Source organism: Emiliania huxleyi (genome assembly GCF_000372725.1).
Source record: "Emiliania huxleyi CCMP1516 chromosome Unknown EMIHUscaffold_20, whole genome shotgun sequence".
Taxonomy (NCBI): Eukaryota; Haptophyta; order Isochrysidales; family Noelaerhabdaceae; genus Emiliania; species Emiliania huxleyi.
Window position 1 is genome coordinate 78,963 of NW_005200600.1, and position 19,715 is coordinate 98,677.

At 64.7% G+C, this 19,715-nt stretch overlaps 5 protein-coding genes across 5 annotated transcripts; 4 read left to right on the top strand and 1 right to left on the bottom strand.

Moving 5' to 3' along the window:
* EMIHUDRAFT_462972 (hypothetical protein) lies at nucleotides 1–7,142 on the top strand (the record flags this gene model as incomplete). Its single annotated transcript, XM_005781557.1, has 14 exons — nucleotides 1–1,101; nucleotides 1,418–1,512; nucleotides 1,806–1,890; nucleotides 2,057–2,270; nucleotides 2,418–2,556; nucleotides 3,513–3,632; nucleotides 4,391–4,604; nucleotides 4,754–4,792; nucleotides 4,863–4,895; nucleotides 4,964–5,056; nucleotides 5,127–5,249; nucleotides 5,813–5,874; nucleotides 6,211–6,521; nucleotides 7,096–7,142. Coding segments are annotated over 14 exons (2,676 nt in total), but the record flags the coding sequence as incomplete, so codon positions are not given.
* Nucleotides 7,143–7,504: 362 nt separating this feature from the next.
* On the top strand, nucleotides 7,505–8,208 carry EMIHUDRAFT_434586 (hypothetical protein). The gene is made up of 3 exons (XM_005781558.1): nucleotides 7,505–7,614; nucleotides 7,689–7,874; nucleotides 7,987–8,208. Exons 1-3 carry the CDS (start codon nucleotides 7,522–7,524, stop codon nucleotides 8,029–8,031), a joined length of 324 nt encoding a protein of 107 aa, XP_005781615.1. The 5' UTR covers nucleotides 7,505–7,521; the 3' UTR covers nucleotides 8,032–8,208.
* A 370-nt stretch (nucleotides 8,209–8,578) lies between these two features.
* On the bottom strand, nucleotides 8,579–11,781 carry EMIHUDRAFT_203718 (hypothetical protein; the record flags this gene model as incomplete). The annotated part of the gene is made up of 8 exons (XM_005781559.1): nucleotides 8,579–8,617; nucleotides 8,686–8,745; nucleotides 8,987–9,131; nucleotides 9,315–9,361; nucleotides 9,449–9,499; nucleotides 9,841–9,927; nucleotides 11,153–11,239; nucleotides 11,362–11,781. The coding sequence occupies 8 exons, from the start codon at nucleotides 11,779–11,781 to the stop codon at nucleotides 8,579–8,581; spliced, it is 936 nt and encodes a 311-aa protein (XP_005781616.1).
* Nucleotides 11,782–12,782: 1,001 nt separating this feature from the next.
* On the top strand, nucleotides 12,783–13,673 carry EMIHUDRAFT_53810 (hypothetical protein; the record flags this gene model as incomplete). Its single annotated transcript, XM_005781560.1, has 1 exon — nucleotides 12,783–13,673. A coding segment is annotated over one exon (891 nt), but the record flags the coding sequence as incomplete, so codon positions are not given.
* A 4,409-nt stretch (nucleotides 13,674–18,082) lies between these two features.
* Nucleotides 18,083–18,779, top strand: EMIHUDRAFT_353175 (Qc-snare). Its single transcript, XM_005781561.1, has 3 exons — nucleotides 18,083–18,332; nucleotides 18,409–18,532; nucleotides 18,597–18,779. Exons 1-3 carry the CDS (start codon nucleotides 18,138–18,140, stop codon nucleotides 18,647–18,649), a joined length of 372 nt encoding a protein of 123 aa, XP_005781618.1. The 5' UTR covers nucleotides 18,083–18,137; the 3' UTR covers nucleotides 18,650–18,779.
* The last annotated feature ends 936 nt before the right edge of the window (nucleotides 18,780–19,715 follow it).

A 19,715-nucleotide genomic window follows, 5' to 3' on the forward strand; every position in this document is an offset into this window, starting at 1 on the left:
ATGTCTGCGGAAGTCCGGCTCGTCCGGCTCGACGGCGCAGAGCGGCTCGCAGCCGTGCAGGCGTATGAGGAGCGGTGCTCCGCGCTGGGCTGCGCCGCGCCGCAGGCCTCGCGCTACCGAGCTTTCGAGGAGCTGCTGCGGCATGGCTTCCACGGCGAGCCACGGCCGGTCGAGCAGGGAGGTCTGATGAGCCCGGGCAGCAAGTGGTTCCCAAAGCTCCGTGCCCTCCGGGACGCGATTGCCACTTTCGAATCGCGGGGCGGAGACTTTTTCGACGCGCTGCTGCCGGCAGCGCTTCGGTCCGCATGCGACAAAATGGTGCCGTCTTCGTTGCCGACGGCAGGCCGTGTCTCGGTGCCGAGGCGGCACGCGACGAGCTACCTCTGCAACGCTCTCCTGCTCAACGCGCCGCGTGGCTCTCCTCTCGACTTCCTCGGAGGCGGCGCCGACCCACTCTTCGCCTCGACTGCGAAGATTGCGCCGCACAAGATCTCGTGCCTCCTCGCCTATCTGCAAGTCACAACCTGCGCCCGCGGCCGCCTCGCCCTCGCCGCCGCACCGCCCGCGGTCGCTCTTGAGCGCAACTCTGCGAGGAGCAATGCCGCAGGCGAGGGCGGCGAGGGAGGCGGCGGCGGCGGCGGCGGCGGCGGCGGCGAGAGGGGCAGCGGGAGCAGTGGCGGCGGCGGCGGCGAGGGGGGCAGCGGAAACAGTGGCGGCGGCGGCGGCGAGAGGAGCAGCTGCAGCGGGGACGGCGAGGGGCTGCCGCTCTCGGAAGTGGTCGTGGAGCTAGTCGCTACGGAGGATGCCTTTCCTGTGGTCGGTGCGGCGGCGGCTTCTTCCGCGGCGGCGTCTGAGGGCGACGGCAGCGGTGGCGGCGGCAACGGCGATGGTGGCGGCGGCAGCGGCGGCGGCAGCGGCAGCGGCAGCGGCGATGATGGTGGCGGCGGCGGCAGCGGGCCCGCCTCGATTTCGTCACTGCTCGTGTGCTCCTCCTCGTCGTACGGTGGCGGGCCGGTGGCTGGCAACTCGGCGAGTGAGGAGGAGGTTGCGCTGCTGACCCACCCCGAGGCGCGGTCGGACCTCTGCGTTGCGCCGGCCCTGGTGGCCGCCTCTTCACCCGACGCCGTGAACACGCCACGCCGTGAACAGGCGCTGCTCGGCCTGCTGCCCCCAGAAGCGCAACGAATTTCTTGTATTCCAACTAGCGCTCGAGAGGACACGTATTCTCAGCTGTAGTCGACCGTATTTCGCTGTATTCACTTTCTCGTACCCCTCGTATTCACTGTTGGTGTCTCCACCACGTAGGTTTGCTGCTGTGCGCGGCGCCGATGCGCGACGACGAGGCCGTCCTCTGTGGGGCGTCGGCCGGCCATGTCCCTGACGCGTCCACAGACATGTCGCGGACGGGCCTGGTTAGGCCGTCCTCGTGCACGGCGCGCTGCGCTACTGCAGCTGCCGCGGCGCCGGCCACAGTTTCGCATTTGGCGAGGCGGCGGCGCCCGAGACGTGGAGGTGGCTCTCCACAACCTTCCGTACCCCTCGCTCCACTCGCCCGCCAGAGGGCTGCTAGAGGGCTGCAGAGCCTTGCTAGACACCTCCCGGCGCTCTCTCGCGGCTTCGACTGCCGCCCTCGCCGCCTCATCTCGGCTTCGCTCGTGTCGCCTCTCGCCCCACGCCTTCCAAAGCTGAGGTTCCTTGGCTTCATGCCTACATCCAGCCGCAGGCCCGGCATCTAAAAGCGGGTCCTCAATGCACACCTGTGGTACACACGCACGGCGTTCTTATTGAGCCCTTCCCGCCCGCAGGGACGCCCCTTCCACCCTCCTCTGGCTCGACCCTCTCCGCCGCCCATCCACGGCGCAGTTCCACCCGGACGCCGTGCGTCGCGAGGTGTGCAGTGACAGACACTGAGAGACGGGCCGTTGGCCCGTCGCCGCGTATACCAGACACGGAGACACACCCGCGCGGCTGTATCTCGGCTAGGTCTGGGACGCGCGCGCTCCTCACCCACCGCGCTCCGGGCCTCGCGCTCGACTGCCGCAGGGCTCCTACCTAGGTGCGGAAGCTGGCCGTGGGATTCTCTGCGCTTCGGAGGCAAGCACTGCCTCCGTCCGCGTCGCCGCTCGTCGCCGCCTCGCTGTGGGGATCGGAAGGCTTCGGCGGCGGCCAGCCCGTCGCGCGCATGCTGCTTCTCGCCGCCGCCGCCTCCGAAGCGGGCGTGCGGCTACGGCTGCTGCTGCCGCGAGGCTGCGAGGCCAAGTGGTTCAAGGGTGTGCTCGCGGAATTGCGTGCCGCCGATGCACGAGGCACTCCTCTCCCCCCCTCCCCCCCCGCCCTCCCTCAGACTCGCAATATTTCACCGCGGGCGCCGGCTTATGGGCACTGGCTTTGACACAACTCACCTCACCTCACCTTAGGCGCTCCTGCCAGCAGCGCGTCGCTCGTGCGCCTCCTTTGCGCAGAGGCGCCGCAGAGCAAGCCGCGGCTCGCCACTGACGTCGCCGCCTTTGCATCATACGCCATTCGCACGCTGCGATCCGGCGCGCCGCTTCAAACGTCCGCTCCGGCGTCCGCACCGTCCGCCGTTTCGGCCGCTGCAGCGCCGGCCGAGGCGAGGGCAGCGCCTCCATCGGCGGGCGCGAGGCCTCGGGAGGAGGGGCGTGGTGCGGCGCCGATAAAGCGCGTCCGCGTTGGCAGCGCTCCTGATCAGGCGGATGGTCGAGCCACTGAGTGAGTGTGTCTGTCTATCAAGATGGGGACCCACATGGCACATGCGAGTAGACGCATTCCTCTCGGTTCCTCGTCGCTCGCGCTGAGAGCCTTGGAGCTTGGTCCCGCTGACCGCGTCTCGCGTCTTGCAGTGTCGACGGCTTTTAAACATTAAACATAAATCTAAAAACTCAATACAGTGCCGGCCTCCTCCTCCCTGTGCTTGGAGGAAGGTGTGTGTGGGTGGTGCCTGGTGCCGCACCCCAGTGGTGGGGGGTGACGGGTGTTGTTTGGTGTCATGAGAGGCTGGAGCGGCCGCGCACACTGGTCACTGCTCGGCACCCCCCGCACATCTAAAGTCATCCGCGTGCAGCTGGGGGGGCGAAGGAGGGGGGGGGGGGGGGGGTCTGACCCCCGGGGGCTAGCCCGGGGGGGCGGAGTCCAGCGCACTGGACGGTGGACCAGAGCCCGCCTCTTCGTCCCGGCTCACGTGAGCGGTGTCGCTCGAGGCGCGTTGTGTTCACGCACCTTCGAGCCTTACACAACTTTTTCGTGCAGGAGGCGCTTGGCATGCAGGAGCGGGGCACGGTCGCCGCGGATGCCGATGAGGCCGGCGAGGCGCAGCGGCCGCAGGTGGAGCCGCAGCCGCAGCGCAAGCAGCGCCGCCGTCGCATCACGCACAAGCTGCAGTTCAAGCTCAAGCTAGTGCAGCTGGCGCTGGCTAGGCCTCGGGGCCATCGCATAAGGCCAGTCTGCCGTGAGTTCCCAGAAGTGGAGCCGGTGACCCCGACCCCGCCCCGCAGTTGCCCACTTGCCCCCGTCTCCGCGCTTCTCATTTCTGGAAAGTTGCTAACGTGCAATGAGCTTCAGCTGCGTAAATGGATTCGAGCACTCGAGGAGCAGGCGCGGCAGTCGATGGGGGAGTGCGACGAGACCACCCCGCCGAGACCAGCGGTGCCGATCGCGCAGCCCGTGCCGTGTGTGCCGTGCATGCCGACCCGCCCGTACTTCTGGTTTCATGGCATGGTGCCCCTGTCGGTGCTTTCGCCGACGGCCACCCTCACCGGCGCGGCCACCTTCGCTGTGCACTCCTGCGCCGCCTCCATCTCCGCCCCCCCCCCGGTGCCACGCCTGCCATCGCTGCCGATGCTGTTGGGGCCCCGCCGCCATCCGCCTTTCTTGCCTGCGTTGGCGTCCCCAGCGGTCGCCCTGTGGAGGCGGTGCAGGGCATCCTCCCGGCGGGAAAAAGTGATTCGGAGGCCGCGGAGCATCTCCTGCGCATGGCAGGGCCACCAGGCGTTCTCCCAATTTGACAGTCGTGCACGCCATGCATTGTGTACCATTCGATGGCCGTCCTGCGGCCCGGCGCGGGGCGCGGTAGTACTGATAGACTAGTTAGTATAGATAGACAGAGCTGTTAGATACCAACTCTTGTTAGCATAGAGCGACACCGCACCCGACGAATAACTCCGTTGAGGGCCACGCCCCTAGGGTGCTGTGCGGCACACCGGGGGACGCACGCAGACTATTGCCACACACACGACACGAAGCGGCGATGCGTCACGTGCTGCCGGCCAGATCTTATGCCGACACTCGTATTCCTCCGCGTAGCGTACGTGCTCGGCGCAACCAAAGAGAAGCAACGGAGCCGCACACTTCACCCGCACGCTGCCGGAAGCAGCCTGCGCGGGCCCTCTCGCATCGTGAATGACCCGCTCGGCGCGGCTGCAATGAGGGTGGCGTTCAGCCGGCCGGCGGGATCGTTGGGTGACGGGCCGGTGCATAACGTGAGCTTCTACATGTACACTGACCCTGCCCTCGACCACGCCTGGTTCGCAAACTGCGTTGGCTTCCAGCAGCTCATCAACTCGTCAAAGAATGACAACCTGGCCGAGGTGGGCTTGGGGCCACTCCTTGCTGGACCCTAGCACAGCGCAGCCCCTCGCCCCCCCCCATCGCCTCGTCCCAAACCCAGTTGACTAGCCCAAAGGCGGGTCACTTTTTCGCTGCCGGTCAGCAGCCACTGAAACCTCCTTGACTGTAGGTCGGCATGCGGCACGCACTCGAGCGACTGCCGCAGCGGGTGCGAGGGCACAGAGCAGTGCTTGCTAATGTCCGCGCCATCTCAAACGTGCATTTCCGAACCTCCATAGGTGCAAGACCCAGCGCTGGCGCAGCTGTTTTATGTGCGTGCTGCCCTCAACCGCTCAGACAGCAGAAGGCAAGTGATTTTTTCACCCGCCGTTTTGAATAGGTGCCCGTCTTTGAATACTCCTCGTGGTCGATGGGTGAATGCCGCGGGACGACACACCCAACGCGCGTGGCCGCTGCCACTGCCAAGCTCTCGGTGAGCCTACCGGAGAGCGACACATTCTATGACGTGCCCATGAGATACTTGTCCATTACGCACCCTTCAGGCGAGCCCGTGGTACCAGAGGCACCAGGGTGCAGACCACGTCTTTGCCTCTAGCGCGTACAGCATCTCAAACACCGAGAACTCCATGGCCCACCGAATGGGCAACCTCGGCAAGTTGCTCAAGGTGAAGCGCTTCGGGGACTCTTACATACCTCGTGCACCCCTCGCGGACAGCGCCCTCTTGCTCCCCCCGTGAGCAGCCCCCTTTCGCCCCGCCTCGCAGCAAGGAGTTGCCGGCCGCTACAAGGGCACCAACCTACCGGCCAGCTCGCGCGTTGGGGCATGCGTCGTTGCGGTTCCGTGGCAGGCCAACTCGCACGCGACCCTAGATGCTGAAGACACACGCCTGAGGGGCTGAGCACGACGCGAGCACCTTCTTCCTCCTTGAGAGCCTGGCCATGTCGAGGCGGGAGCACTGTACAGGCGCTCATATTCGCCACATCCTCATTATATAGGCACGCGACGCGTTTCTTCCGGTCGTCGGCCCATGCGCGCGATTTGGTCGCCATGCGAGCTGAACGGCCGACGCTAGTTCACTTCGCGGGCGCGCTAGACGTGTGCTGCACCGGTAAGGTGGTCCGGTGCCTCATCGGGCCTCTTGCAGCGGCGACGATGCAGGCGCAAGGCCGTCTCCGAGACTCTTTTTCCTCCTAATCCCTCCGAACACCCTCGATATCTCCATGACAGATGCCCGACGTGACTGTCCGTTTCCTTCGGCCGACCTCGAACGATTTGGCGACCAAGATGCCGTGCGCGAAGCGCGCTGTCGAGCTGATGAGCCTGGCGGAGAAACGGAACGGCAGTGAGCGGGCCGCGGATGGTTTGGACTTGCCCACGGCGAAGAGGAAGCATACGAAGGCACCCATCGGCATGCAGAGGGCACGAGAGCCCTCAGGCTTCTCGCAGTCATGGCGGTCCCCAAAGGGGAGGAGCCGGCTGCAGGACGCCGGCGACGACATGTCGTGCCCGGATGGCTGGTCGCTGGAGCGCACCAACTCGACGCGGGTCTGCCGGCGCCCGAGCGTTGGGATACTTTGTGCCTGCACGAAACGTCGTCTCTTTCACAGCGGTCTGTTTGTGAGCAGGCGAGCTAGTAGCGGGCCGAGCGAGTTCAGATGCGGCGCCGGCTGGCGTCGGCTCGACCGGCCCCCGTATTGCGTGCCTTGGGTTGGAGGCATACGCCGGTCGCCGGCCGAGGGCGAGGGCAGCGGCCGAAGGCTCGAAGCCAAGAGCCAGCGCGAGCGCGCCACGGTCAAGGCACGCGAGCGCCAATCGGCGTTCGTCAAGGGGCACAGGGAGTGGTTGCAGACCCAACGGTTCCGGAACGTCGAGTCGTCGATGTTTGAGCAGACGGCGCGCGAGATGGCGTCCTCCATTTTCTGCCTCATGCCGGCCGGTGACAACTCAATGCGCTCGCTCATGCGCGCGGACCACCCCTTTGGCCGATCTTGCTTCTTTCGCACCCACACGGACTGGCGTGGCATCGCTCGTCAGGTACTCGGCCATTGCCGCGGGCTGCTTGCCGGTTGTCATCTCGGACGTCTTTTCGCCGAGGGACCTGCCCTTCCCCGCCCGCGTGCGGTGGGAGGCCCTCCTCTCGCGGCCGAGCTGTGGCACAAAGTTGAATGGCGTCTCTTCACAGCTACAACCGCGCATAGGACTTTCTCCTGCGCCTGCCCAGCAAGGCCCTCCAGCGGGACCCTCTTTCGGTGGTTTCGACGTTGCGCGCCGTCAGCGCCAGCGAGGTACGCCCCGTACCGCCCTGCGATCGAGGAGGGCAAGGGAAACATTGTATCAAGATCGTGCTCTCACTGCCTCCTCATCAGGTCCGTCAAAGGCAGGAGGCGCTCGCGAGCTACCGCGCCGACCTCGGCTATGCCGTCGAGGGCACGCGTTTGGGCGACTAGATCTCACACCCGGATCATCCGACCAAGCGGCCTACCAACCAGTCCCTCTCCCGCCTCGTGTAGGTCGAAACTTCCTCGCGCAAGCGATAGAGTCAAAGTGCTACCGCAGAGTGCTGAACCGCACGGCCGCGCATTCCATAATATAGCTCACGTGTGGAGTATGTTCCGATGAGCGATGTGCCGCCCTCATGCGTGAAGTATATGCGGTGTATCTCGCGCTGTTTTCTCAGTCCTTTTTGCGCTTTTGCGGTCGGAAGAACGAGCGAGGGCGACCACGTGGGGAAGCGCGTCGCGCTCGCCGGGGACAACCCCGGTTTCGCCGACCACCACCCCCACAAAACTATTCCCGCTCATCTCTTTCTTCTTTCCTCTAGAAGAGAAAAAAGAAACGTTCCAATCTCGGCTCATCTGGCACGCACGATCAGCTCATCACCGCGCGTACACCAGCTGCAAATGCTCGCTGTTTCCTTCGCGGCCCTATCCCTTGTCATGCCGGCTCCTAGGGGCGCTGCGTCCCACCGGCTCATCTCGTCAGGGCCGCTGCGCACCGGTTCCTGTGCCACGATGCTCGAGGCGGCGCAGGCGGCTCTGTCTCATGTATAAACTTTACTTCCTCCATCGCTCGCACCTGACGGTCTTCGTCCACCCGCCGACAGAAGCAGGCGCTCCTCGACGTGCTCGCCCTTTGGGACGACGATGAGGACGGAGACCCGGTCGAGTGCATGGTCGGTGTGGAGTACGAGCTCACGACCTTTGTCGAGCGGCTCGGCGATTCAGGCGCTGAGGCTCTGATCCCAGCAATGGAGGAAGTGTTCGACGCGGTGCTCGGCGAGAGCGACGAGGTTAGACAAGCTAATCTCGCCTCGATCCACACACGCGCACGCACGGAGACGCACGCGCGCGCACGCACACATGAGTGTGCACATGCACATGCACATGCCGACATGCGACTAGGCTTGCACCTCGGTCAAGAAAATGCGGGCCTATCTGAACAAGTGAGACCCGGCGGAGCAAGCTGAGCGGCGGAGCGGTCGTAGAGCAGCCTCGGCCCGCTCGCCGACCAGCACGTGCTGCCAGCAGGCGGGAGCGCACCCCGCCACGCGGCCACTCTCATGTGCGGGGAGAGGAAGGGGAAAGAGAGCGCTGTGGTACGACAAAAAGGTCAACAGTGACAAACACAAACATTAATAGATAAAATACCACACACGTGAGGTCACGTGCTCTGCTGTGTGGACGAGCTGGCAGCTGCTAGCACACCGCACACACCGCCTCACCGGCACCGCCGAGTCCCCGAGGCGCGAGAGAGCTCGAGACGTGCGTGCGCAACAGACAGCTACGAGCTACAGCTAGGAGTTGACTGGGATCGCTGACAAGAGAGGGTACACGAGACTGGAAGGGTGAACTCTGACTGGGGCGGCGCGGCTCCCGTTGGCCGTTGGTACAATTATGTACAGGGGAAGAGAGTACACTTCTGGGGGCCGTGGTCGGGCGGCAGGGGCCGCGTCTCGTAGGCGCGCGCTGCCCACGCGCGACAGGGCCGAGCGCGTCAGGAGAGGCGCTGCCACCCGTTCGCGTCGGCCGGCGCCTGCAGGGCGCATCGTGTGGATATTCAACACGACGCGGCGTGACGTGACTTCTCATTCTTCAAAGCACCTGGAGCCGGAGGGTGCGGCAGCCGAGCTGCACCGAGCGGAACTTGGCATCCAGCGGCGCCTGCGCGGGGTGAGGCCAAGTACACCGGTACGCCTCTCCACCGGGGGCGAGTGCGCGGGGCTAGCCGCCAGCTCGGCACGTCCGGGGACCAGGCGGGAGCCGCACGGCATTCGAGGGGGGGGCAACATCTCTCGGCCATGCTCGGTCAATCTCGGCTGTAGCGGCCGATCTCGGCCGATCCGCCCAATCTCGCTGTATTCGCGGCTAATCGATCAAATGTCTCAGACACACACACACACACCTCTCGCTCCCTCTGTCTCTCTCTGCCCTGCGGCGCCTCGAGTAGCGCGGCGCGCAGCTCTGCCGGGAGGGGCGGCGGCGGCGGGACGACGGCGGCCGTCTCGGCCATCTCTCGCACGCGCATCTGAAAGTCGACGAAGAGGTGCCTGAGGGGGCACAGCGGGGGAAGGGGGGACTTGGCCCCTCTGTCCTCGCCCGGACGCGGGAGGGGAGAGGGCGGGAGGGGAGAGGGCGGGAGGGGAGAGGGCGGGAGGGGGAGAGGGGAGAGGGCGGGAGGGGAGAGGGCAGGAGGGGAGAGGGCGGGAGGCGTGCCTCCGCTGCGCAGCGACGTAGGCCTCGCCGTGTGACGGGTCGGCGAGTTGCATGTGGTGCAAGCCTGTCAGTCAGCCAGAGGGGTGGAGAGACGCCGTTCACGCCGAGACGGCTCGGCGAGTTGACAGCGGCGGCGCAGGCCGAAGCAGACGTGCAGCAGCACCTCGCTCAGCGAGCAGCTAGCGTCCCAACAGCGCGCTGCCTAGGGAAGGAGGGGACGGCTGGCCGGAGGCGGCCTGCTCTCTCTGAGCGTGGGCGACGGCGGGCATGCCGGTGGGACAGAGATGCCATCTTAGGGTGCGGGGGTAGGAGGAGGAGGGGAAGCTGCGGCTCTGCAAAGGGCAGGGCATCGAAGGCGGTGGGCGCTAGGTGGGCGCGGGGTGCGCCTCGAGCAGTCCGTGAAAGCAGAGTCGGCCGCTGTTGGGGTAGAGGTTGGGGTGGAAGACCTAGCCGAGGTATGGGCGAGATGTAGCCGAGATGTAGGCGAGATGTAGCCGAGATATAGCCGAGCTAGTGCCGGGGTGGAGGGTGGGGGCGGAAGACCTTCTCCGAGGGCAGCAGCGCCATCAAGAGGTGGTGTGTGAGGAGGGCGGGCCCGGTCGTGCCGATCGGGTCCTTGCTCGGGTAGTCCTGCGTCGCGCAACACGCCGGGGTCACTAGTCTCTCCTGGTCCCACTCACTCCCACTGCACCTTTGGCGAGAGCACGGTGGCGCGCGAGACGGAGAGTCACGGAGTCGCGCGCCTCCCTCCGCCAGGGAGTGCTACGCAGTCTCCCGGACAGCGCGAGTCGGCGGGGCGGGAAGACGGCATCGCGGCAGTCTGCTCGGAGAACGAGTGCAGAGCGGAGATAGAGGGGAGATCGAGTGGAGACAGAGTGAAGATAGAGCGCCTCCACACCCAGCTAGGCTTGCCAGATAGAGGGGAGATAGAGGGGAGATAGAGGGGAGATAGAGGGGAGATAGATGGGAGATAGAGGGGAGATAGAGGGGAGATAGTGGCGGCCAATGCAGCAGAAGACCCGAGTGGAGGCGGAAGGCGCGTCCTCTCGAGCGCCCGTCGGAGCACACAGAGTCTGTACTCCATCTAGGCTCCGAGATCTGGGGAGATGTGGGTCTGTGCATCTCTAGGCTCCGAGATCTGGGAAGATCGGGGGAGATGTGGGTCTGTGCTCCGCATCTCTAGGTCAGGTTGTCCTGGTGCACGTACAGGTCGACGTGGTAGAGGGCACCCTCATGCAGCGTTCCTGCGAGGGCGCCAGCAGTCAGGGGCCGTCTTGTGGAGGGGGAGGCAAGGGGCATGAAGAGAGGGAAGACAGCCGAGTGGCAGCCGAGTGCCGCCGAGTGCAGCCGAGTACCGCCGACTGCGCGTCCTCTCGAGTACTTCTAGTAGTCGGGGATACACACGGATCTGCACTCCGCATCTATGCGGAGTCTGCCGGCCAGGCCGGGCACCGACAGGCGGCACGAGGCGGACGGGGCGGGCCCCGCGCCCGCCGCTCGCGGCCGGGGAAGCTCCTGGACGGCGGTGAGGGCACGGGTGAGCTACACGTCTCCACGCACGCCAGCGAGAGAGAGAGAGAGAGAGAGAGAGAGAGAGAGAGAGAGAGAGAGAGAGAGAGAGAGAGAGAGAGAGAGCGTGTGCATATGCTGCATGTGTGTGTGTGTGTGCGCGCGCGCGCGCGTGCGTGCGTGCGTGCGTGCGTGCGTGCGTGCGTGCGTGCGTGCGTGCGTGCGTGCGTGCGTGCGTGCGTGCGTGCGTGCGTGCGTGTGTGTGTGTGTGTGTGTGTGTGTGTGTGTGTGTGTGTGCGTGCGTGCGTGCGTGCGTGCGTGCGTGTGTGTGTGGTGCCTGGAAGACCCGCTCGGGCGGTGAGACGTCGAAGCCTTCGGGCAGCAGCGCGCGCGCCTCGGCGGCGTCCGCGCGGAGCAGAGCGAGGCTGACCGCCTAGGAGGCTCGCAGAAGGCTCCAGGAAGGCGCCTCCGCTCGTGGTAGAGAGTAGAGGTGCCGGCCGCCTCACGGCCGTGGCAGGCGCGCATGATCGCGAGCCGCGCCTCCAGCAAGTGCACCTTGTCCTCGTAGTCCGCCGTCCCAGGTGGCAGCTCCTGCACCCGCCGCCGCGCCTCTACAAAGCGAGAGACTGCGAGCGGCAAGTCGACCGCGTACGCCGCGGTGAGAACCCAGTCGCCGCGCCGCCAGGCCCCGTCGCGCACTTCAAGCACAGGCCTCGTGGCGGCGCGTCCGCGACGGCCCTCCGCCTCCCACTCGCTCACCCCCCACCGGGCTGCCACGACACTCCGGCAGCCCTGCTCCATTGCCAAGCTGCCGCCTCGGGACGCAAAGAAGGAGCATGCCTGCCTTAGGCGGCCCGCAGCAGCACAGCCGCCGCGCACGACGACGTGCGAGAGTGCGTGTGAGAGTATGTCATGCGGCAGCTCGCACAGGCCACCGCGGAACCCCAACCGCTGCCGGTCGCCGCGAAAGTCCATTGTGCGAGAAGGTGGTAAGTGGACTGGTTTTCGCCCCGACTTGGCCAAACCGTTGGCGGGAGGACAGATATTACGGCGACGCGGTGTTCATCTTTCTTTCTAGACCTGGAACGCGTACTCGATGTGACCCGCCCACTCGAGTATATGCGGCGCCCGGACGGATGCAGTGCTTGAGAAGGACCAACAACGCGCGGCACGGCCCGTTTTGGCTGTCTGCGGAGATTCTGTCTTAGCACACACAGTGAGTCATTCGGAGTCATTCGATGGCAGAGTGCGATTGTGTGCGGGAGTTGGTTTGTCGGGAGGGAGGGGCAGGCTCGTGCTCACCCACGTGCACCGGGCCAGTGCTTGCACTTTGAATGCCGTGGGGCTCTCCTGCCCGTGTCCGGGCGTAGAGATGCGAGGGTCGCCCCCCCTTGCCCCTGGTCAGCGTCGGAAGCGCGCTTTGGCGCGGATTTGCCCATATCGTAGGGCGCACGGAGGGAAGGAGAGGTGGGCTCCTGCCCGAGAAGGTCGCGGGACCTACGCAGAGCTCGCTCTGCGTGATGCCGCTCGAGCTTGGGCGTGCACGCAAGGGCACGCGCAAGCAAGAGCAAACAACTGGGAAGTTCACAGCTGAGCTTACAGCGAACGCCGTTCTCACCTGGCGAGGTACTCCCACGCCTCTCGGGGTTTTTGTCTGGCCGAGTCAACCCGAGATGCTGGGGCGAGCCTCGGCGAGACTGCGTCAGCTGTTCCCACAGCAGGCTGGAAGTACCTCGCCGGGTGATGCGCCAACCCGCCTATAGTCTCGCCTCGCTCGTTCATGAGTTGAGATTATGACCTGGTCCGGCACCCTTCGCGCGCCGCTGATCGACCTGGAGCGGCCCGACGAGACCGAGTGGGACTGCCGCGGCTTCGACACACCTCTCCCGCAAGGCGTGCAGCACGTCCACGACGGCAACTTTCAGCTCGTGAGCCCGGCTCCGAGCAACAGCATCCCCACGAGCAAGCCGCGCCCCGAGACGGTGGCCAAGCGGAGGCGCGCGCTGCTCGCCATCGTCTGCTGCACCACCGTCATGCTCATCGAGTTTGGAGGCGGCCTCGCCGCCCACTCCCTCGCCCTGGTCACCGACGCAACGCACATGCTGGCCGACGTGGCGTCATACTGCATCGTCCTCGTCTCGCTCGGCACGGCGTCCAAGGGGCCGTCGGCAAGGGCCTCCTTCGGACTGCTGCGCGCCGAGGTGCTCTGCGGGCTCGGCTCGCTCCTCCTAATCTGGGCCACGGCCGGGGTGCTACTCTACGAGGCGGCCTGGCGCATGTACGATCTCGCATCGTCAGACAACAAGCCGCGCACCGACGGGCCGACCATGCTGGGCGTGGCTGCCCTCGGGCTCGCCTCCAACCTCGGCCTGCTCCTCCTCTTCCGCGGAAGCGGCGACAAGGGCGACGACAGCCACGGGCACAGCCACGGCGGCGGTGACATGTCGACGCGAGCCGCCCTGGTACATGTAGCGGGGGACGTGGCGCAGAGCGGCGGCGTGCTGATCGCTGCCGCCCTCATCACCTTCGACGGGCAGCGGTGGGTGTGGCTGGACCCCGTCGTCACCGCCGCAGCCGCCGTCTGGATGCTCTCTGGCACGCTGGGCTTGTTCCGCGAGGCGTACACCGTGCTGATGGAGGCGTCGCCCCCCGACATCGACACGAACGAGCTGCGGCGCGTGCTCTCTCGAAGAGCGGACGTCACTTCGATCCACTGCTTCCACCTGTGGGCCCTCGCCCCTGGCAAGCTGACGCTCACCGCGCACGTGCTCTGCGCGCCCTCGTGCGAGGACACAGACGAGGTGCTCGAGGACCTCTGCAAGGTTTGCCAGTACAAGTTCGGTATCCACCACGTCACGTTCCAGGTCACGCAAGACCGGCGTCTCGTGGGCAACGGCGGACGTCCGTGCGGCCATTGACGTCCGTGCGGCGGCTGCTGAGACTGAGACTGCGCAGCCGGCCGCGCTTCGCCGCAGAGTAGTAACCGATCGAGGGATCGAGGTTGAGTGGGGTGAGTCGTGTCTTGAGTTGTAGGGAGGGGAGGGCAAGGCGAGCGAGGCGGTCTAGCCGCCGCCACTAGAGAACCCGCCCCCCGCCGTCGTGCGCGTAACATCGGGAGTCAGCGTACATCAACCATGGGGGTGTGCGTGGTGTGTGGGGGTGCTGCTGCTGGCTGCACACAAAAGGTGCAGCGCTGCGGTGTGAGTCGTGAATATTTTACTCCAGTTTCCCAAATGTCACTGCACCAGGTAGGAACCACACGCAGTGCTGTGCAGCTCGGCGTCAGCCGCGTAAGTGCCTTGGATCCAGAGCCGGTTCTGCTCGCTCAGCGGCCGCAACTTAATTGTCGACTTGTGCGGCACGTGCGCGCTGGGCTCGACAAAGCGCTCGAGCGGTGGGACGAGGGACGCGGCCGCTCTGACGAGGTCCTCGCTGAGGGTCTCAACACAAAGAGGTATGATGTGCAGGCTGGCAGGAGCTTTTGCCAGGTAGTGGTCGTAGACGGGTAGCATAAAGTTCTGTGCGTGGCTCGCAAAAGTGCTCTCCATCGCCGCCGCGTGCAGGGCGTTGCGCTCGTCACGTAACGCGTCGAGGTAGCGATTGGCGGCATCGGTGCCGTTGAAGTGCGCCCGGAACAGCGTGTTTGTCGTCTTGCTCGATTTGTGGCCCTCGACCCGTCGCCGAATCCCAGAGAAGATGCGTGAGGCGGGCGACCGCAGCGCGAGGAAGAGGCGCCGGGCGCCGCGCCGTTGCAGGTCCTTGGCCGTGCAGCGGTGGTCATGGTGAGCGTGCTCCTGCTCCAAGGCCAGCATGAGCGTCGCAGAGCCGGCGCGCGCGATCGCTAGGTAGCTGGTGGCGCTCCTCCTCGTCAGCGGCGGCGCTTCGCACCGGCTGAACATCTGCCGATGGCGCACAAAGCGTTCGATGGCAAACCCGCCACTGACGCTCGGCTTGGTTGAGCCACAGAAGAAGTCGGGCGCGCCCGGTGACAGCTTGCCCACAGTTGCCTCGTCAAGACGCCTCGGGGGGGTGGGCCTCCTCGGCCGCTGGCTGAATGACCGGAGCAGCTGGTCCAGCCGTTTCGGGCGACCCGACGCGGGTGCCGCCGTGGCATTCCCCTCTGTGCTCCGCGCCGAAGCCAACGCCCCGTGAGAGGGCACGAATGCGTTCTCGTGTGGCAGCGGCCCGGTCGGGCAGTTCCTATGGGCCCTCAGAAATGGGCACAGGCGTGACCAGCCGGTCGACCGTGACGTCTCCCGGTCGAAAAAGTCGATGACCAGCAGGCGCTGCGGTGCCTTTGCAAAGTAGGAGATGATCCCGTCGTTGTGGCGACGGTAGGCGGCTATCCAGGCGGCTCGCGAGGCATTGTGTGCGCCCAAGAGCTGCGTGTACCGATCCACATTGGACTGCTTCTTCAGCTGACATGTGACCCAATCCCGGATGGACCTCCACCAGTCGGCCTCTGGCCTCACTGTCAAGACGAATTTCGCGTCCTTGTACCGCGTGGCTATCTGCTGGTACAGCGGTGGCTGCATGGATGAGGCTAGCGACGAGCCCCACGGCGCGTCCACGAAAGCTTTGTAGCGCGATGCGACGTCCAGGGCGGTGGTCGCGTCGCGCCGCAGAAGCAGCGCGTCGACGGCCTCGTAACGGACCCGGTCTGGAGGCGATGCGCCGACATCCAGCCGCCGCATGATGGCGGCGAGGGTCGTCGTGCCGGTCTTCTTGAAGCCTACCCCGAAGACCTAAAGGCGAAGTGGGGTCTCCGCACGCTAGTGTGGGGCAAGGTCCTGTGGGTAGACCCGGCGACCCCTCCCGGCAAATAGGCTCCGACTCACCTTGAAGCCGATGTCGTGCTTCTGCGGCTTGTGGACCAGCACGCACCCCGCCGAGCAGGAGACTACGGGAGAGAGCTTCTTGCGGCAGAACACGGCCGACGTGAGATCGACATGCCGCAACGTGCCGTACCGCTTTTGCGCCGCCACCGCAAGCCGCGCCACGACTTTTGGCGTCAGTTGCGCTGAAGAGGAAGGATGCGTTGACGAGAGCTGAGATGGCAGCGCCATCGAGCGGAGAGCGAGTGAGAGAGATGGCTGATCGCGCGATGCCAATGGCACGGCGGCAGCGAAGGCCGCCGCGTAGCACTGAAGCAGAGCGCGAGTACGTGGTGAACGCATGTTGAGCACGACGCATGCGGAGTTGTGCGACTCATTGCCGGCCCAGTGGACGGCGCTTGTCGAGGACACGGCGCTTTGCGTCGAGTACTTGTTCGTCAGGGCGATGTCCGCGGACCCAAGCGCGTCGACGAGGAGGAAGGCGAAGTCCGGCCGGCAGGGCCGCGAGTCGAGGTCAAGGAAGATTGTGACATCAAATGGCGCGGCGCACAGGGCCTGTATCTTGAAGGCCTTGACACGGTGCGCAGTCGGGCTTCCGGAAGGCGCCGTACTCGTGAGATTACTGCGCACCACGTCAAAGAAGCCAATGACCGGCGACATCACCTCCTGCAAGTGCACCTCAAAGCTGAGCGCCCAGCTGGTGCCCCGCAGATCGTTCCTGCGCCTCCGCTCGGCGGCGTCCGCGATGCCTAGGCCTGTGCGGAGGTAGGCAACGGCGGGCAACACCTCGGAGAGGACAAAGCCCGCCTTGCCCGCCACCGCAAAGAGCACACCGACGCTGTGGGGATTGCTTGTCGCCTTTCGTGCGTCCGCCATAACGCAAGTTTTCTAAACGAACTACCTAGTACACGGTTTGGCCGGCGCCATGTGGCGCCTGGCCCCGCCCTCCAGGGCTTGACGGCAAGTGTTTTGCGACGGGTACTTGTACTTGTAGTGTTGGGAGCAACACGACGCCGATCGTTGAAAGTAGCAACCACTCACACACACACACGCCTCTAACCAACTGGCTCAGTTGAAGAGGCCGCTCCCACAGCTCTCACACCTATCTCTCTGGTACACAATATTGGAAGCGTTGTGAATTGTAGACCATTGGCCTCCTAAAAATCTCTCTCTCAACTCTCTCTCCGTAAGACTTCGGAGAAGGCAAGCCGTGAAGTTGTCAACCGTCTCGGCGTCGACAACAACTCTCGTCGGAGGCGGCCTACAATCTTTTCGACTGTGCCCAGTGTCGTGCGCAAGCAAAATTCTTTTTTTGTAAAATTCTTTTCGACAGCTAGCGTGCGAGAGAGAGCGTGCGGGGAGAGCGGCATTGTGCACGGAGCTAAGTGCATTGCCGTTCTTAACGGAGTCGCTTAGGCGGCTCCAGTGGTGTGTGTGCCTGTGATAGTGCTAGCACGCGCCAGTTCGCACCTGTGTCGAGCCTGTCTGCTAAAGAAAGAAAGAAAACAGACAACCCAAGGGAGGGATGGGAGAGCCTGTCTGCTGTGAGAGACAGCTGTTTTGTTTAAATTCTTTTCTCGCTTTGCCTGTTGTGTGAATCGTGCCTGTGCGAGAGAGCTTTGTTGTAAAATTCTTTTCGACTCACGCGACAGGCGCTAGCTAGCTCAGAAGCCGTCGCCCGTGTCGTGTCGTGCGGCGCGAGTAAAATTCTTTTCGACTCACCCCCCCCCTCCCCGTCCTTTAGCCTCCTTTAGCCTCTTGCGACGCAGGTTCCGACCCTCTGCGTGGCCGACTCACACAGCGAGCCTTCCTGTCTCCCGGCTGCCGATTCATCAGTCGTGCTCAGCCAAGGTATTGTAGAGACCGACCATATGCACAATATCTTGACTGAGAGCTAAGCCCAGCATGCAGTTCGACGATCGGCAGCCTCACCGCGGGTCGCGCCGCTGCGCAGCGAGAGCCAGGCTCGCCCGGCGAAGGTGACCAGAGAGCTCTCAACAAATACCAGAAAAAATCAGGGAGCCTCAGGGAGTGCCACTGCCACCACCCAGGCCGCGGGAGCCGATCGGCTGCGCCGAGGACAGCTCCCTCAGTGTGCTCCGCGGCTCACCAGTGTGCGCCGCGGCGCCGTCCAGCCACTTTGGCGGCCAGCGACCGGTCGAGTTCTTCGACTCTGGAGGAGAGAAAGGTACCGTCTGAAAGGCATTTTCATGCTCTATTGACTGGCGAAAAAATCCCCCGCCAACTGTTTTCACAGCGGGCGTGATTCACTTAGAGAAGAAAATACCTCCTATGGCGCTGTGCGCTGGCCTGTGAGAGGTTGAGGCCTGGATTCACATAAACGCACAACTCCGGACCCAAGACGCACAAGCACAGACAGTCGAGAAGGGGGAGAGAGACAGCAACGGATTCACAGGTAAGCTTCGCCGCAAGAGGTAGAGGACGGCGCGCCGCTCAGCCGCAAAACGCGTTATAACCACGAGCGACTACCAGTGCATGAGCAATCCTGCCCCGGCCACTGGCATTGCCGCAGTGCCAGATGCGGGCGCCAGCACCACAAACTACGGCGCCGTGCTCGTGCAGCAGGACAACGTGATGCGCCAGCAGGACGCCGCACTCACCGACCTCTCGCGCTCGATCGGCACGCTGCGGACGATGGGCGGGCAAATACACAACGAGCTCACACTGCAGGTGTAGCCCTCCGACCTTCGGGCCGCCTCCCGCGCGACGCGCCTCGCGAGCCACACCGCCTCGCCGCGCCCCGCAGAGCAACCTGCTCGATGACCTCGAGCGAGGAGTCGACCGGACGCAGGGGACGCTCGCCTCGCAGCAGGGTCGGATGAAGAAGCTGCTGCAAAAGACGAAGAACAACTGGCTGTACTGCTCCATCCGTGCGCCCCGCGCCCCCTCGCCCCCGCCGCGCCAGCTGCGCCTGACAGCTACCGCTCCCCGCAGTCTTGCTCATCGTTGTGCTCTGCATCATCATCTACATCATGCTGACCATCTGACGGCGGCGATATTAGAGCGCTCTCGCTCGTTGGTTCCGTTGTGATGTGGTCTCCTTTGGCGCGAGAGAGACCCGCAGAGTGTCTTCGAGACGTTTTTTATATGTAGGATTCCTAGTGATCTGATGCATTTTTTAGCTGTGTATGGCGCACGGCGACGCGGCGCTGGACGGTGGACGTGGACGGTGCTTGATGTACAGCCTTATTGAGGTTGTGCTGTTCTACCTCTCTCTCTCTCTCTCTCTCTCTCTCTCTCTCTCTCTCTCTCTCTCTCCTCTCTCTCTCCTCTCGACTCTCGCTCGCTCTCTCTCTCTCTCTCTCAAAATAGTCGAGTGCACAGCCAGGCCGCAGAGCGCTCTCTCTGCGCACAACGCCGCACGCCGCCACGGGTTTCCAGCATCGAGAGTCGTGTGCGGCTGCGGCAGCCGGAGCCACTCACGAACACGATTCTCTGATCGATATCGCCGCGCCCCCTCACGAGATGACGCACCCCTCCGCGCCCGGCAGCCCGCTCGCTGCCAGCTCTGTCGGCGGTGGCCCGCACGCCTAAGGGAAGGAGGAAGGTCAGGTCGGAAGGTGGTGGTGGTGTGTGCGTGCGCGCGCGTGACAAACAACGCCAGGGTTCCTTCGAACTCTTTTGTGTGTGCGTGTCGCGCGCCTGCATCTCCTGCATGAGCTTGGCGACGCGGTCGGTGTCCTCCGGCTCCTCCTCGTACGCGGCGACGATCTGGTCGACAAGAGCCTGTTCACAGCCGCAGCGTGAAGAGACGCCGTTCGCAGGCTCGCGGCGCAGGCCGGCCGTTCTGTCTGTCTGTCTGTCTGTCTGTCTGTCTGTCTGTCTGTCTGTCTGTCTGTCTGTCTGTCTGTCTGTCTGTCTGTCTGTCTGTCTGTCTGTCTGTCTGTCTCTCTGTCTGTCTCTCCCTCTCTCTCTCTCTCTCTCTCTCTCTCTCCTCTCCTTCTCTCTCTCTCTCTCTCTCTCTCTCTCTCTCTCTCTCTCTCTCTCTCTCTCTCTCTCTCTCTCTCTCTCTGTCTGTCTGTCTGTCTGTCTGTCTGTCTGTCTGTCTGTCTG